This window comes from Leopardus geoffroyi, chromosome E1, assembly GCF_018350155.1.
Source record: "Leopardus geoffroyi isolate Oge1 chromosome E1, O.geoffroyi_Oge1_pat1.0, whole genome shotgun sequence".
In the NCBI taxonomy this organism is placed as follows: domain Eukaryota; kingdom Metazoa; phylum Chordata; class Mammalia; order Carnivora; family Felidae; genus Leopardus; species Leopardus geoffroyi.
Window position 1 is genome coordinate 728,410 of NC_059330.1, and position 15,146 is coordinate 743,555.

General features: G+C 66.8%; 1 protein-coding gene across 4 annotated transcripts in view; it reads left to right on the forward strand.

Annotated features, from left to right (window-relative positions):
• PITPNM3 (PITPNM family member 3) overlaps positions 1 to 15,146 on the forward strand; it is a 74,677-nt gene that overhangs the window by 46,601 nt on the left and 12,930 nt on the right. For all 4 annotated transcript variants that reach the window (XM_045487297.1, XM_045487294.1, XM_045487295.1 and 1 more), the window contains 10 exons: positions 2,870 to 2,946; positions 3,272 to 3,507; positions 4,927 to 5,116; positions 6,081 to 6,203; positions 6,530 to 6,720; positions 8,830 to 9,002; positions 10,188 to 10,358; positions 11,557 to 11,751; positions 12,154 to 12,302; positions 14,133 to 14,249. In XM_045487297.1, coding sequence (XP_045343253.1) covers positions 2,870 to 2,946; positions 3,272 to 3,507; positions 4,927 to 5,116; positions 6,081 to 6,203; positions 6,530 to 6,720; positions 8,830 to 9,002; positions 10,188 to 10,358; positions 11,557 to 11,751; positions 12,154 to 12,302; positions 14,133 to 14,249 — 1,622 coding nt within the window. The remainder of the gene's footprint in view (positions 1 to 2,869; positions 2,947 to 3,271; positions 3,508 to 4,926; positions 5,117 to 6,080; positions 6,204 to 6,529; positions 6,721 to 8,829; positions 9,003 to 10,187; positions 10,359 to 11,556; positions 11,752 to 12,153; positions 12,303 to 14,132; positions 14,250 to 15,146) is intronic.

Consider the following 15,146-nt stretch of genomic DNA (forward strand, 5'->3'; position numbering starts at 1 on the left):
GGGGCTCTGGGGGAGCCCGTGGAGGGGGACCGACGAGGCCCAGGCCCAGAACTCGTTCGGTTCCCTGACGCCAGCTGCCCTGGGACTTTCAGCAGACGCACATCCCGGCGGGTGACACTTCCCTGAACCCAATTTCTCCCCGGCGCTGACGAGCAGAGGGGTACCTCGTGGGCCGTGTGCACCCTGGGATCTTTGCTTGGAGCGAGTTTTCCCAAAAACGCCACCCCAGACCGTGACAGCAGGGGATCGCGGCTGTCAAAGGGCCCCGAGTTGATCACAGCAATGACAGTGAGCCGGGCCCTGCTGAGCATGTTGTGAGGTCTCCATCTCTGCCTCAGTGGCTCTGAGAAGGCTTTCCAGATGTCAGGACGATTGAGCAGGGTTTTGAAGTACAGGTAGGAGTTTGCTGGTCTGCCCGGGGAGGAAGGCCGTCCCAGGCACAGGGCTCAGCATGACGCAAGGAGGAGCGAGCCTGCCGTGCCTGGTGGGCGAACCAGTGGCCTCCATTACTGTGGTGGGGACACCTGGCTCTTTGAGAGCACAGCGCTGTGGGCAGGGCAAGGGCGGGGGGCGAGGGCCGCCTTTCTGGGTTCCACAGGGGCCTCTGCTGACACTGGAGACGCGCCTTCCTGGAGGGCCCTCCAGCCACGTTAGCCCACTCCCGGGGGCAGGATCTAGGTCTGCGGGCGAGGCCTCCCCTCCTCTGTCCCCCGAGCAAGATGTCTTTGGCTGCCGTGGCCAGGGAAGGCGCGAGGGGTGCTGAGGACCACCCTGTCAGTCCCAGCCCCCCCTCTCCCCCCCCCCCCCCCCGGAGCCAGGAGCCCCGCTCTGAGGCCTGTGTGTGTATGAGCTCGTTTATCCTCGGGCCCGCCCCGGGGGTGGCCTCTGTCATCCTCGCGTCCAGAAGAGGAAGCCGAGAAGCCAAGGGCCCGCTCACACCGCGGGCGGGGGCAAGATGTGGACGTGGGCGCTGTCCTAACCGGGTGTCTCCCGGCCTCAGGAGTGAGGGGTCCCCCGGGGCCAGAGGGGACCTCAGCTGCACACAGCTCCTGGTCTTACCGGCCCTGGAGCCACGCACGAGGCCACACGCACCACGGAACGTGGCTGCTTTGCTCTGGGGCGGTGTGTGCGTGGCAGGCCTAGAGGTACCACTCGCCAGCACCATCCTGGGTTGGGCGTGGGACTTGGGTGCTGGCCGCTCAGCCTAACCCTGCGGCCCGGGGCACGTGAGCCAGGATGTATGAGCCTCGGTTCCTCGTCTGAAAATGGGGCTGATACCCAGAGGACCAGAACTCAGGGGTGGTGTGGGGACTAGGTGACAGTGCCTGGGACATAATATGTGCTCAGCAAAACCCAAGCCAGTTCTGTGTTTTGTCAGGAGCCTGCCCTGAGCACGGGGCCCAGGGCAAGGTCCCCAGGATGTGAGCCGCTGGAAGGAGCCGGGGGAAGTCCTGGGCAAGCCTGGCCTCGTTTCCTCCTCCTCCTCCTCCTGGCCACCCCTCCATCCTTTAGGGAACGAATTCCTGTCTGTGTGGGCGGGAGCCCTGAGCCCATAAAGCAGTTACCCTTAGACCAGGGCGGTAACCGGAAGGACCGAATCATTCAGAATTACACTTCTGGTTTCGTGTTCTTTGCTGAGTACCCCGGGGCCAGGAAGGTGGGGGGAGGGTGTCCTAACCCAGACCCTCGGTCAGGCTCCCGCCCACACCTGCTGCACCCCTGCCCGCAGAGCCCCGGAAGGACCCTCCCCCACACGACCCCTAAGAGGTGCAGCAGGATGGGGGGGGGTGGGTGAGGGAGGGGGGGCAAAGAAGGAAAGGGCCGTCCCAGCATGCAGCGGGCTGCTTTAGGAGTGAGGGAGTGAGTTCCCCGTCACTGAAAGCACACGAGTGGTCCACAGTCTCGCCACGTGGTCCAGACACATACAAAGTAACATCCTCCTTGTGGGGAGAACAGAGAGGAAGCAAGGTCAGCGTGCTGGGTGGGTGGGTTCCTCAGGATGGCAGGCGGCCCCAGGTGGGCAGCGAGGGGGCCGCGGGGTGTCTTTGAGGTCTCTCTCCACCCGAGAGCTGAGCACGGTGACATTGGGAATGTAGGCGTTAGATCACACAGCCTTCTCTGTAGGGGCCAGCCGGTAAATACTCCCAGCTTGGCAGGCTGTGAGGACTCGTGCAACTGTGTAACTCTGTCGCTGAGGCCCGTGTGCGAGCAGCCACAGACGGGATGTGAACCAGAGAGCCCAGTGGTGTTCCAGTAAAACTTTATTAACAGCGATGGGCGCGGGCCAGATTTGCTTCTCGGCTGTCGCCTGCGGGTCCCTGCATTAGAGGGACCAGGGGCTCAGGCCTGGAGGCCCCAGAGGAGGGGTGGCAGCTGAAGGAAATGAGGACAGCCTTTCTTGGCGGGGGGTGGGGGGGTGGATGACAGGGGCCTCACCCCAGAGGTCACCCAAATGCTGCCTTGCCTCTCTGGGGGTCCACCTGCCCTGGGCCCCGGGTCCCCTCATTCAAGGCCTTGCTACAGCTCTGATGGCTCCAAGCAGACAGTTTTAAAATATGCAGCTCTCCACTTTTCAGGAGGGTGCTCGGCCCCCATTTCCGTCCCTCACTAGAAGTCCCCCGATGGCACGCACATGGTTGCTGATGTCACTGGTGAGGGAAGCGGGACAGCCTCTTCCGGGACACCCTCCCTGGCCTCGGGGACGGCGTGTGCGCTGGCCCGGCCCTGGGGGGACAACGGCTTCTGGTTGTGTTGGTCTGGAGGCGGGGGCTGGACGCTCTCGTTCCAGCTGGGTCCCCGGGGACGCTGGGGCCCCAGGGAGGGAGGCCTGCAGGTGCTGAGTCCTCTGTACCCCCCCCCCCCCCCGCAGGAGAACTGTATCGGGTTTCCTTGAGAAGACAGAGGTTCCCGGCCCAGGGCAGCATCGAGATCCACGAAGACAATGAGGTGGGCGGGGCTCCTGGGGTGTCTGGGCTCCCTGTGGTCAGGACTTCAGGGGGACCCCCAGGCCGGTGGACATTTGACTTGCTCTTCACCGGACTTGCCGTGCGACCCTGGGCAGGTCCTTGTCTGTCTCTGGGCCTCCGGCTCAGACCCCCTCCAGAAGGGTCTCTTGGGGCCCTCGGGGCCTTGACAGCGAGGGGCTTGCTCCGCCAGCAGCCTGGGCGGCCCCCTCTGCGTGCACAGGGGGCCACACCGGGGGCCGAGGGTCCCCGCGCCTGCGCCCCCTCTCCCCGCCTCCCGTGTCCACCCCGCCCAATGTCCTCCTCAGGAAGGCTGCCCGCGGCGCTCCTGCAAGACGCACGTGCTCCTGCTGGTGCTCCACGGGGGCAACGTCCTGGACACGGGCGCGGGGGACCCCGCCTGCAAGGCGGCCGACATCCACACCTTCGGCTCCGTGCTGGAGAAGGTCACGCGCGCCCACTTCCCGGCGGCCCTGGGCCACATCCTCATCAAGTTCGTGCCCTGTCCTGCCGTCTGCTCCGAGGCCTTCTCGCTCGTCTCTAAGTGAGTCCCTTCTGCCCACGTGGACTGGCCAAGGTTGGTGGGGTTGACGAGGGAGTGCTGTCCCGGTGGGGGGGGGGGGCGGGGGGTGCCTGCCGGGGCGTCCACGGGATGTCAGGCGCTGACTGGCCATGAGCACGCTGGCGGGGAGTGGTCAGCGAGGGTCCCGAGCAGTTAGCGGGTGTGCGCCCGGCCTGCCCTGCCCTGCCGAGCCCGGCAGTGCTGGCTCCCTGTGCTCAGTAGGCCCCGGTCCCCTGGCCCTGAGGACGCTGAGGCCCCGGGAGGCCCAGCAGTTGCCCCCAGGGTTACCCAGAGAATGGAGCCGGGAATCGAACCCGGGCAGCCTGGCTTTCCCGCCCCACGGGCAGAGCCCGGTGCGGGTGTGTGTTCTGATGCGGGCGGGCCATGTGCTCTGGACGCCCGGGAAGAGCCAGGGAACCTTCCCCGGCCTGTGTCATCTGTAACGTGGGGACGATCGCGTCGGGAGCACTGCGTGGAGTGTTCGTGAGGACGCTGAGCGCTAGTGTGACTCACGGCTTCGTCCTCCGGCGTGGATGGTGCTCTCTCGAGGACAGTGGGCCGGGGAGAGGGTGTCCGGGTCCCCACAGAGAAGCCGGCCGGAGGGGATAAGGCATCAAGCTCCCCGGGCCTGGTTCCTCCCCCCGCCCCCGTCCCCAGTGGGGTCATGTCGGGCCCTGGTCAACCTGAGTTTGGGCCCTGGGTGGGGGTGGGGTGGGGCGGGGGCTCCAGCCAGCTGGCTCTGATGCCCCAGGGGACCACGGCAGGCAGGGTGGGGGTGGGGGCCGGGCAGGAGCTGGTCCCCGAGGGGTCTGAGCTGCGGCAGAGGGAAGGGCTTGCACGTGGGGAAGCAGGGCAGCGAGGATGCCGTAGAGCAAGCTCTCGGTCCTTTCTGGGCTCACACCTTTCTGCAAAGCCCGCGGCCCTGGACCCTCGCCCCAGGACGGTGCACACCATGTCATGCGCACAGCTACGTGTCCATCTCCAGGCTGTGGTTGACGCGGCTCCCCTTGCCTGGAACCCTCTCTCTCCTCCTCTGTAGCGTCCGTAAAGCCTTCCTCGAGGCCTAGTCCAGATTGCACCTCCTCCGGGAAGTCTGCTATGATACGTCCCCACCCTGATCCACACCAGGCGGCTTCCTCCAAATCGGGGTGTCCCTAGGGGCCGTGCAGAAGAGGGCAGGGGAAGGTGGCCGGCCGGGAGACGCCAGGCCCACATCCCGGGCTGGCGCGGGGACGATGCCCCCACCTGCACTTTGTTTCTTGTGGCTCCTGCCTGGTTCTGCTTCGAGGGCCCCGAGCAGGGGCCTAGCCACGGCCGGCCCGTGCTCTCCTCTGCCCGGCGCGCAGCCCCAGACCTGCCCCTGCCTGAGCCCGGCCAGGCTTACCTTGACCCTGTCTGCAGCCTGAACCCCTACAGCCACGATGAGGGCTGCCTCGGCAACAGCCAGGACCACGTCCCCCTGGCCGCCCTGCCCCTGCTGGCCATCTCCTCTCCACGGTACCAGGACGCGGTGGCCACCGTCATCGAGCGGGCCAACCAGGTCTACACAGAGTTCCTCAAGTCCCCTGACGGAATCGGCTTCAGTGGGCAGGTATGACAGCCTGCCTCCCTAACCAGCCCTGACCTAGCCTGACCGCTGTCCTCAGGCCGACCCTGACCCGAGTCTGACCCCTGACCCGAGTGTGACTCCTGACCCTGGCCTGACTGCTGTCCTTGGGCTGACCCTGACCTGAGTCTGACCCCTGACCCTGGCCTGACAGCTGTCCTCGGGCTGACCCTGACCTGAGTCTGACCCCTGACCCTGGCCTGACAGCTGCCTTCAGGCTGACCCTGACCTGAGTCTGACCCCTGACCCTGGCCTGACAGCTGCCTTCAGGCTGACCCTGACCTGAGTCTGACCCCTGACCCTGGCCTGACTGCTGTCCTCGGGCTGACCCTGACCTGAGTCTGACCCCTGACCCTGGCCTGACAGCTGCCTTCGGGCTGACCCTGACCTGAGTCTGACCCCTGACCCTGGCCTGACAGCTGCCTTCAGGCTGACCCTGACCTGAGTCTGACCCCTGACCCTGGCCTGACTGCTGTCCTAATGCTGACCCTGACCCGAGTGTGACTCCTGACCCTGGTCTGACTGCTGTCCTCGGGCTGACCCTGACCTGAGTCTGACCCCTGACCCTGGCCTGACAGCTGCCTTCAGGCTGACCCTGACCTGAGTCTGACCCCTGACCCTGGCCTGACTGCTGTCCTTATGCTGACCCTGACCCGAGTGTGACTCCTGACCCTGGCCTGACTGCTATCCTCGGGCTGACCCTGACCTGAGTCTGACCCCTGACCCTGGCCTGATTGCTGTCCTTACGCTGACCGTGACCCTAGTTTGACTGCTGCTCTCAGGCCGACCCTGACCCAGCATGAACACCCATCCCCCACAGGGGTTCTGTCAGTGGCTCTCCGGGACAGGTCCCTTATTCTGCCAGGGACAGGGGACTGGTGCTCTGGCCGGGTACGGGGCGGTGGGTTAGCGGCGGGCGGGCCTTTAGTCCCAGCTGTGTGTGCCCCAGGTGTGTCTCATCGGGGACTGTGTGGGGGGCCTCCTGGCCTTCGATGCCATCTGCTACAGCGCGGGGCCCTCGGGTGACAGTCCGGGCGGCAGCAGCCGGAAGGGCAGCATCAGCAGCACCCAGGTGCGGGCCAGCCGGTGGGGGTCGGGGAGGGGCCTGTCCTGGGGAGGTGAGGCGGGCCTTCACCCCGGTACGCGGTCGCTACCCCGGAAGTGTTGCCCTACAGGAGGAGGGCGGGTTTAGGCCGGGGTCGGGCGCCTACGTCCGGACCCCCGGTGGGTCGCCCCGGGCCGAAACCCCGCCGTGACTCGGTGGCTCCCGCGCTCCTTCGCAAGAGTGCTGACCTGACGTCTGGGGAGAAAGGGGTTCATCCGCGCCCGGGGGCGGACGCGGGGCCCCGGAGTCTGTGGTGGCTGCAGTGCTCTCCTGTCCTCTGCGTGACCCCAAAGGACGCCCCCGTCGTGGCGGACGAGGCGTGCGGTCTGGCCGGCAGCAAGCGTCTCAGCAAGAGCAGCATTGACGTCTCCGGCGTGCCGGACGAGGACGCCTCGGAGCCCCAGAGGCCGTTGCCTCGGAAACAGAGCGACTCCTCCACCTACGACTGTGAGGCCATCGGCCAGCATCATGCCTTCCTGTCCAGGTAACCGCCTCCCGGGCCCCGTCTTCCTTCCAGCGCGGCGTCCGGGGCGGCGAGGACCGGCCCTGGGGCCCAGGCCCTTTCAGGAGGCCTGCAGACGGGCACGGAGAGGCTGGGACCCCGGCCACTCCCCGTGGGCCCTGCGCCCCGTCCCTGCGCCGCCCCGACTTGCGGAGAGAGGGGACGGCCCTCCAGCGCCGCGGACGCTCAGTGTCAAGCTCTGGCAAAGGGAAAATTACGCCCGGCCCGCTTCACTGCTGCTTAAGAAAAGGCGGTGGAAAAGCGGATGCGGGTGTGTTTTGCGAGCCACTCCGGGGGTCGTTCTGTTTGTCAGACGGGGCAGTGGAGGCTCCTGGAGGCCGGGAAGCGTCCTGGGATCACACAGCCAGCGCCGAGCAGCTGGGGCCGGACTCCGACTCCTGGTCCCTGGTGCGGTCCCTTCTGCAGAGTTGAGTGAGTTACGGGCACACTCATCAGGGCACAAGGGACCCACCTAGGAAAGCAGGCCTTGTTCCACGCTGTCCCTCCGTTCTCTGCCCTGTCTGTCCTCGCTCCTTTCTTACCCAAGTGGCAAGTGTCACGGGGCCATTAGGAGGTTTGCAAAATAGCTCCCCTGTGACTTCTTTGGGGTCTTCCTCTTTGTACGTATTTTGTACATCCTTTGCGTTTAGTTTTCCTTGGAAAAAGAACCCTTCTACCGGGATCTTTTCTGATCCTTTGCCTGTGTGATACGTATTCGGTAAATATTCTTAACGGGGAGCGTTTCACTGGGTGAGCGGACAGCTCCCTTCATCCCAGTAATTGGATACTCGGCTCCTTCCAGTTCTGGGAAGTTACAGCGTGCGTAAACGTTTGTGCGCGTGTAGGGCTGTTTCATTCGGGTGCATTCGTTCCCCGAAGAGAAATCCTTCCATCAAAGGCCCCGCACATTCAAATCTCTGACTATTCGAAGCCCCTCTGTCAGCCTCAGTTCGCATCAGGCTTGCAGGGTGAAGTCGTGACTTTTCTGGTTCACCCTTGAAAAGTCCTTTAAGAAGTCCCCAAATCCGGAGGGCGACAAGAAGTCGGAGGCTTCTGGTAGCCGGTTCAGCGCAGCCAGCTTGTCCCTCTAGCGTAGGGACAGATGGCAGTTTCGTCAGACGCCGGCGCTGTCCTCGCGGGGAGAGACAGGAGCCCGAGGACTCAGATCCGGCTACCCCGACCCCTCACGCACGGCCGGCGGGGGACTGGCCCGCGCTCTTCCGTTGTTATTTCTCAAATTCCCTCTCTCCTCCATCTGGAATATTCTAGTTGAATTTGCATTCAGTTACTTGATTCGTAGATCACGGGATCCCACTGGATCGTCTCACACCCTGAGCTGCACTTAAGTGCCACCTGGACGGTCCAGGGGCGCCCGGCTCTCCTGCCTGCCAGGCCTCGGCGGCCGCTCTGGGCCCGAAACAGCATCGGCCTGGCTCTCGGGAGCAGCGGCGCCCGGGCTGGGACTGGGGGCAGTTCTGTGTGTCCCACCTTTCTCTTCAAGCCCTGCTCCCTGTGCAGGCGGTGCGGGAGGGAAGCGCACGCTGTCTGCACCTGGTTCTGCAGGTGGCCTGGGACCCGGGTGACCATGAACCTGCCCGATTCTGCAGGACCGGCTCCGTCCGGCTGGTCTGCGTACCGGCCAGGCCAGGCTCCGCCGGCAGACGGCGCGGGAGCTCACCGGGGGCCCTTGCGAAGCCGGCCCGTTGGGGCAGGCCTGCCAGCCTGCAGGATGCTTAGGTGCTCTTAGGCCCTCAGTCCAGCTGAGAAAATGTTTTCCCGGATCGTGGCCGTGAGCGTCTGTCCAAGTACGGTCTCTGGCTGCCGGCAGGTGACAACGGCAGAGTTGGGTAGATGTGACGGAGGCCGAACGGCCCCGCGGTCTAAACCATTTACCGTCTGGCCCTTCAGAGGAAAAGGGCTGTCGACCGGGCCCCGGTGGCCCGCGCCAGGGTGGCCGTCAGCTCTCCGGGCTGGCTGGCGGGCTCTGACTCCGGGCCCCGCCGCGGAGGCGGCGGGCTGGGCTCTCCCCGCTCAGCCTACGCACCCCTGCTCCTTCGCTGACCGCCCTCCCGGGCTCTCTCCCCTGGGCAGCATCCACTCGAACGTGCTGAAGGACGAGGCCGAGCCCCCCGCGGCCGGGGGGCTCCCGCCGCCCGAGGTCAGCCTGGGTCGCTTGGACTTCGACGTGTCCGACTTCTTCCTCTTTGGCTCGCCCCTGGGCCTGGTCCTGGCCATGCGGAGGACAGTGCTGCCGGGACTGGACGGTGGGTGGTGCTGCCGGGGCCTGAGAGGCCTTGTGTCTCTGGACCACGGTGTCGGGGCCTCCGGCTAGGGGACCGTGGGGGCGGTGCAGGGAGGGGTGGGGCATGGGGAGGGGGGAGAGAGGGGCAGCCTCCCCGGGTGGGACAAAGGTGAGCCGGCCCCGGTGGGTTTCACCTCCCTGTCACATGCCCCACGTGGGCAGTTGTCATGCTCCACGGGAGGAGAAGCCGCATTTACCCTCCTGCCGCCCTCCTTCCCCGGCACCCCCAGGCAGACCTTCTGCGGCTGGGGCGACCTCCCCGACTCCCGCACAGTCCCAGGCCCGCCTTAGTGCCCGCGGCCTGAGCGCCTGCCCCCAGTGCTCTGAGATACACAGTGAGGTGATGTGCACCGGCCTGTGGTTTAGCAGTGAGTCTGAGGGGACAAGCGGCGGGGGCACCTCGAGGCCCACACGTCAGGGCTTCTCAAACTCCTTTTCCACAGCGCTCCCCAGCAGCCGCCACCGTGGGACGGAGAAGGGAGGGGCTCTCCTTGAAGTGGGGAGGGGTGAGGCAGAATCCCACGCTGCCTCCAAGTTGGCGAGGGGACCTGGGTCTCCCAGGACTCCAGACTCTGGACCATTCAGTCCCCCCACCCCGGGGGAGGGGGACATGGGGAGGCCTCGGGGGAAGACACCTGCCGGGCTGGGGGGAGGAGTGTTCTGCGGCTCTGGCCAGCCTCGAGCCCTGTCTCCCGCCTGCCTGGGGGCTGAGCAGCTGGGGAAGGGGCCGCTGATTCCGACTGAGAGATCCTGGGTCTGCCTGGTAGATCACACGGAGAGTTCGCGGACGCCGGAAGGATTTGCAGGAGACCGAGCAGGGGAAACAGTGGAGGGAAGGCCTGCGTGGAAGAGGGGCTGCCTGAGCAAAGGCATAGAGAGGGGCAGCCGGCAGGCCGGGGTGGGGAACTGCGGAGGAGCGCCGGCTGCAGCCCTGGGGCCTAGAGCGCCGCTCCTGGTGGGGCAGGTTGGCAAGGCCCTGAATGCCAAACGCAGCACGACGGCTTTGGTCCTGTTGGTAGCAGGGAGCCACGGCATGTTCTTGAGCAGAGGGGTGGGCCACCCGAAGCTGCACTCAAGGAAGCCTGCTGGGCCCAAGGGAGCAGGAACTGGCAAGGGGCTTCCCCCACGTCCTCTCTGTCCCCCTCAGGCTTCCAGATGCGTCCCGCCTGCAGCCAGGTCTACAGTTTCTTCCACTGTGCGGACCCCTCTGCTTCGCGGCTGGAGCCCCTGCTGGAGCCCAAGTTCCACCTGGTGCCGCCCGTCAGCGTGCCCCGCTACCAGAGGTTCCCGCTGGGCGACGGGCAGTCCCTCCTGCTGGGTAGGCTCTCCGCGGTTGGGGGGGGGGGGGGCGGTCGTGTGAGCGTGCTGAGCCGGGGGCTGGGCCCCGCCGGGTGGCACTCCAGGGCCACCCTCTCTGGTCCAGGCTGTCCACGCGCTGGCCGAAGGAGGGACTAGACTCCCCACCGACCAGGGGCCATGTGCTCCAGAGCAGGAGGAGGGGGCGGAAACAGCTGCTCACCTGTGTGCACCCCTGCTCTGTCGGGGGCGTCTTGGGGCCCAGAGGCCAGGCTCTGCCCCTGACGGGCTCCTGGGGCCAGCACGCTGCTCGAGCCATCAGACCTGAGTGCAAGCCCGGGGGTCTGCGCTGGGTGTTGTTCCCCAGCCTCGCCCCTGGAGGTGCAGGGCCAGGAATGTGTCATCCCGGTGGGCATCATGGAAGAGGGGGCCTTTGGCCACGGCATTTGGACAGGCAGAGCAGAGCTGGAGGATGAGGGTCGGGGGGCACTTGTAGGTGGAAGGAGCAGCGGGAACAGGGCAGGTGGGTCTGGGGGAGGCCAGGGGTCTCCAGGGCTGACACGGAGTGAACCAGGCACGGGCAGGGGAGGCCGGCGTTGGCCGTCGGGGCTGGGAAATCAGGGCCTTTGTTCCACATCCTGGATGAGGAGGTTTGGTCAGAGCCTGTTCAGAAGTTTGGGCCAGACTGGGGGAGGGGGGGTGCCGTGCATGAGGCTCATTCAGGATCCAAAAACAGCACCCCCCATTTTTAATGGAAACTTAATTTCCAGAGTCCTGCTTTGTCAGGAGCTTCCACAGACGGTCTCCCCCGTGCACCCGAAAATGTGTTGCTCTGGGCGGGGCAAGGCCCTGCCCCGGAGAGCGTCCTAGCGCCTTGGCTGACACGCCTGTTCCCACCCGGGCTCGGCCGCAGGCCTCTGTGCCTCGGGGGGGAGGGGGGTCCGTGGAGGGGCACGTGGTGACCGTCCGCCTCCGGAGGTGCCCTCGGCAGTTCTGCCACAGACGGAGGGGATGGTTGGGACCCACAACTTAGAGGAGGTGAGACCCAGCCGGGCCCTGGGGTGCAGGCGCCCCGTCGAGCCCCGGGGGGTTAGGGGCGCGGGCTGCCTGTGGGGTGGGGGTGATGGCGAGTGGACCGGGGCGGGGGGGCCCAGACTCGGGCCCGGTACAGGCAGCTCCGGACACACGGCCTGGCCCTGACCGCGACCTTCCCCCACCAGCTGACGCTCTGCACGCCCACAGCGGCCTCTTCCTGGAGGGCGGCTCACGGGACAGCCCACCGCCCCCGGACGCCCCCGCCCCGCCTCCTCAGGCCCCGGGGGCCCAGTGCCCTGCACGGAGGATGAGCCGGGACAGCTCCCACAGCGACAGCTCAGACTCCTCAGACAGCCTGGCCCCCGCGGGCGTCTCCCACAGTGAGTGAGGGTTTTCGGGGCGCTGCCTGCTTTGAGGGACAGGGACCCCCCCACCCCGGGGCGGGCGCTGGTCCACTGCCGGGGCTGCTGAGGGCGGGCTGGGAGCGATAAAGGAAATCCATCCAGACTGAGCCCCGGGGCCGAGCCGTGACCCCAGCGTTTGTCTCCACGGGGCCAGCCCCCGCTGCTGGGGACCGGGTTGCAGGGCTCGTCCTGGGGACAGGCAGGAGAAGGGGCTGGTGGCTCACGGGAAGCTGAGTGGTCACGTCCGGGGCTCCGGCCCCGGACCTGCGCCCCGAGTGGCCCGTTCACCGCGGGGTCCGTGTGCCGGGGCCCCACGCTGGCTCTCGGGTCAAGGCCCAGCCGGGCCACACGGTTCTCACCTGGATCTCGGGCCCACAGTCACGGCCAAGTGGTGGGGCGCCAAGCGTATCGACTACGCCCTGTACTGCCCCGACGTCCTCACGGCCTTCCCCACCGTGGCCCTGCCCCACCTCTTCCACGCCAGCTACTGGGAGTCCACGGACGTGGTAGCCTTCATCCTGAGACAGGTACCGCTGTCCCTCTCCGGGCCCCTCGGGAGGGCCCGTCCTGCTCTCTGGGAACAGGGTATCTTGCGGGCCACACTGTGCCCTGGGAGGGCGTGAGGGTTACGAGGCTACACGGGAGGTTTCATGGAGAGCGCTGGCTTCTGGTCAATGGTGTGGCACTTTCTGGAAAATTAAACAGAAACTGCACAGGAGAATGGACCCGTGTTCTGCCTGGAGACGAGTCACAAATGCCTGTTCCTCTGAGGGTCTCGGTGTCCTCGGAGAGGCTGGTGACTGAGGGGGAGCCTGGGAGGGGGGAAGGGGGCCGGGAGGCGGGGTCGGTGGCCAAGGGCGGGAGTTTGATTCTGTTCTGTGTCCCGCGAGAAGCCACCGCAGGGCTGAGCAAAGAGAGAGCTCGTGCCTGACCGTGTTCTGGGAAGGGAGTCCTGTGTCTGCTGCTTGAGGGGCCAGAGAGAAAGCCCCAGGCCGGTTACAAGGCCAGCCTGGGGGCCCGGCTTTGGGCCGGGAGCTGGTGCGGAGGCCCGGGGGGCCGGGGATGGGGCGACAGCAAGGCTTGCTGGCATCTGGGCGTGAGGGACCGAGGGCCGTGCTGCGGGGCCTGACGCCCACCTGAGCACCTTGGGGGGCTTCCTGCGGTTGGGGAGGAGCAGGGCCAGGCCGGGGCGCGGGAAACCGAGTCTTGGGTCTGGGCCGGAGAAGCACGAAGGGAGGCAAGTGGAGGCTGGGGCTCGGCAGTCGCCGGTGGTGGGTGTCCCGGTGACGGGCGCGGCGCCCCGATTCTGAGGTGGGTTTTGCCCCCACCGAGCGGCTCTCCCCGCCAGTGGGGCATCCTGCAGCGTAGCCCAGTTGTGACCCCGCCGACCCCACGGCAGCGTCGGCCCCGCCAGTTCCGGGTGCCGGTCGTTGCCCGGGCTTCCGGCCCCTGAGACGAATGGTCCGGCAACCCCACCTCGGGTCCTGCCGTCCACTGGGGCGGCCTCCAGAATGCCTCCCACCTGGACCTCATGGGTCCCCAGCGGTCAGGGGGTGGGACTGGAGGTGCCAGCCTCCGGTCACGTGCGGCCTGCTCCTGGCCACGGCCCCCCCTCGGGTGGGGTCCAGATGCCACCTCACTAACAAACAAAAGGCATCTTGAGGGCTCTCTGGCATCGAGGAGATTCCAGAGGTTTTGGGAGCTCTGAGACCGGATCTGGGTTTCCCCCGTGGGAGCCGGGGGTGTCTCTGTAGGCAGAGAAGTGCAGGGACGGGGACCCAGGGGGTGGAGGAGGAGCCGTGGAAGGTGGAGGAGAGCCGGGAGAGGGCGCGAGCCTCTGCGCTGGGCCGGACAAAGTCCGGGGGCTGTGGGGGGCTCTGGAGGAAGCCCGCGTGGGGCAGGCGCAAGGGGAGCAGGCGGGTGGGAGCCACGCAGGGTGAGGCTTCCGTGGGGCGTGGCTCCGACAGGCACAGGGTCCGTCCTGGGGACGCGGAAGGGCGTGACCCAGTGGGGAGGGACGGAGCCACAGCCACGGGGCTGGGTGGGAGGGAGGACCGGCTAGCTGCTGGAGCAGCGCGGCCGGGAACGGGTCCGAGCGGGGGGGGGGCCGCGGGTTTGGACGCCGTGCACGGAGGCTGCTCCCTGGCAGAGCATCTGAGAGCCCGCGGCCTGGCCCCAGCTGTCAGGATGGCGGCAGACGGGTCCCGGGGCTCCCGGCCTCCCGAGGGTCCCAGGCTGGCAGGTGGTGGTGGCGGGGGGGGGGGGGGGGGGGGGCGCTGCCGGCCCTGACAGCCTTCTGGGAAGGAGGGAGCGGGGTGGGCCCGGCCGACCTGGAGCCCTGCTCGGCTGCCCGTCAGGTGATGCGCTACGAGAACGTGACCGTCAAGGAGAACGCGGGCCTGGATCCTGCGGCCCTGAGCCCCGCCAACCCCCGTGAGAAGTGGCTTCGCAAGAGGACCCAGGTCAAGCTGCGGGTATGTGGTCATTGGCACCGTGTCCTGGTGGGGGTGGGGGTCTCAGCTGGTCTCAGGGAGCAGGGTGCCCTGGGGGCTGGGGCACCCGCGTGGCGGGGGAGGGCTGCGGGTGGCAGGGAAGGTGGGGGTGGGGTCGGGGCTACGCGCGGTGCGGGGGCTGGTTCCCGAAGGCCCGGCTCCAGGGGAGCACCAGGGCGGGGTCCAGGGCGCTGGGGGTGGAGCGGCTGCTGTATGACAGGCTTCTGGAGACGCGGATGTGAGTCAGGGTCTTGCCCATGACCGTGGGGCTCACAGTCTGATTCGCCTGAGTACGTACGGCCTGGCGTGGTGTCTGCGGTGAGAGAGGGAAGCGCAGATTAGGAAGAAAACGGAGAAAAGGACTTGGGGCAGACCAGGCAGGGCTTCCCTGAAGGAGAGTCGCCTCCGTAGGGTATTGAAGGATGAATAGGAGTGTGGTATGCGTCACTTCATCTGTGTACTCAGCAAAGCATCATCAGTTGTGGATGTGGCCCCCGTGCCGGGTCCGCAGACGCAGCCACTGCTCCGGCAGGCCGTCTGGTGGGAGCACCAGACGTGGACGCTGAGGACCCCGAGCGCGGACCGGTGCTCCGCGAATCAACCCGGTTCTCGCAAACGTATTTATTGAGCTACGGTCACGTTTTCTACAACTCGCCTGCTGAAGGGGGACAGTTCGGTGGATGTGAGCGTGTTCACGGATGCGCACAAACATCACTACGGCCAAGTTTAGGACCTTCTCATCACTTCGGAAAGAGGCCCCTTTCCCCGTAACCGTCCCCCCACCGTGGTCCCTGCCCCTGGCCCCAGCTGTCTGTCTGCTCTGGGCCGTCCGTGTAACGGGACCATCTGGCGTGTTGTCTCTGCGTCCGGCTTCCTTCT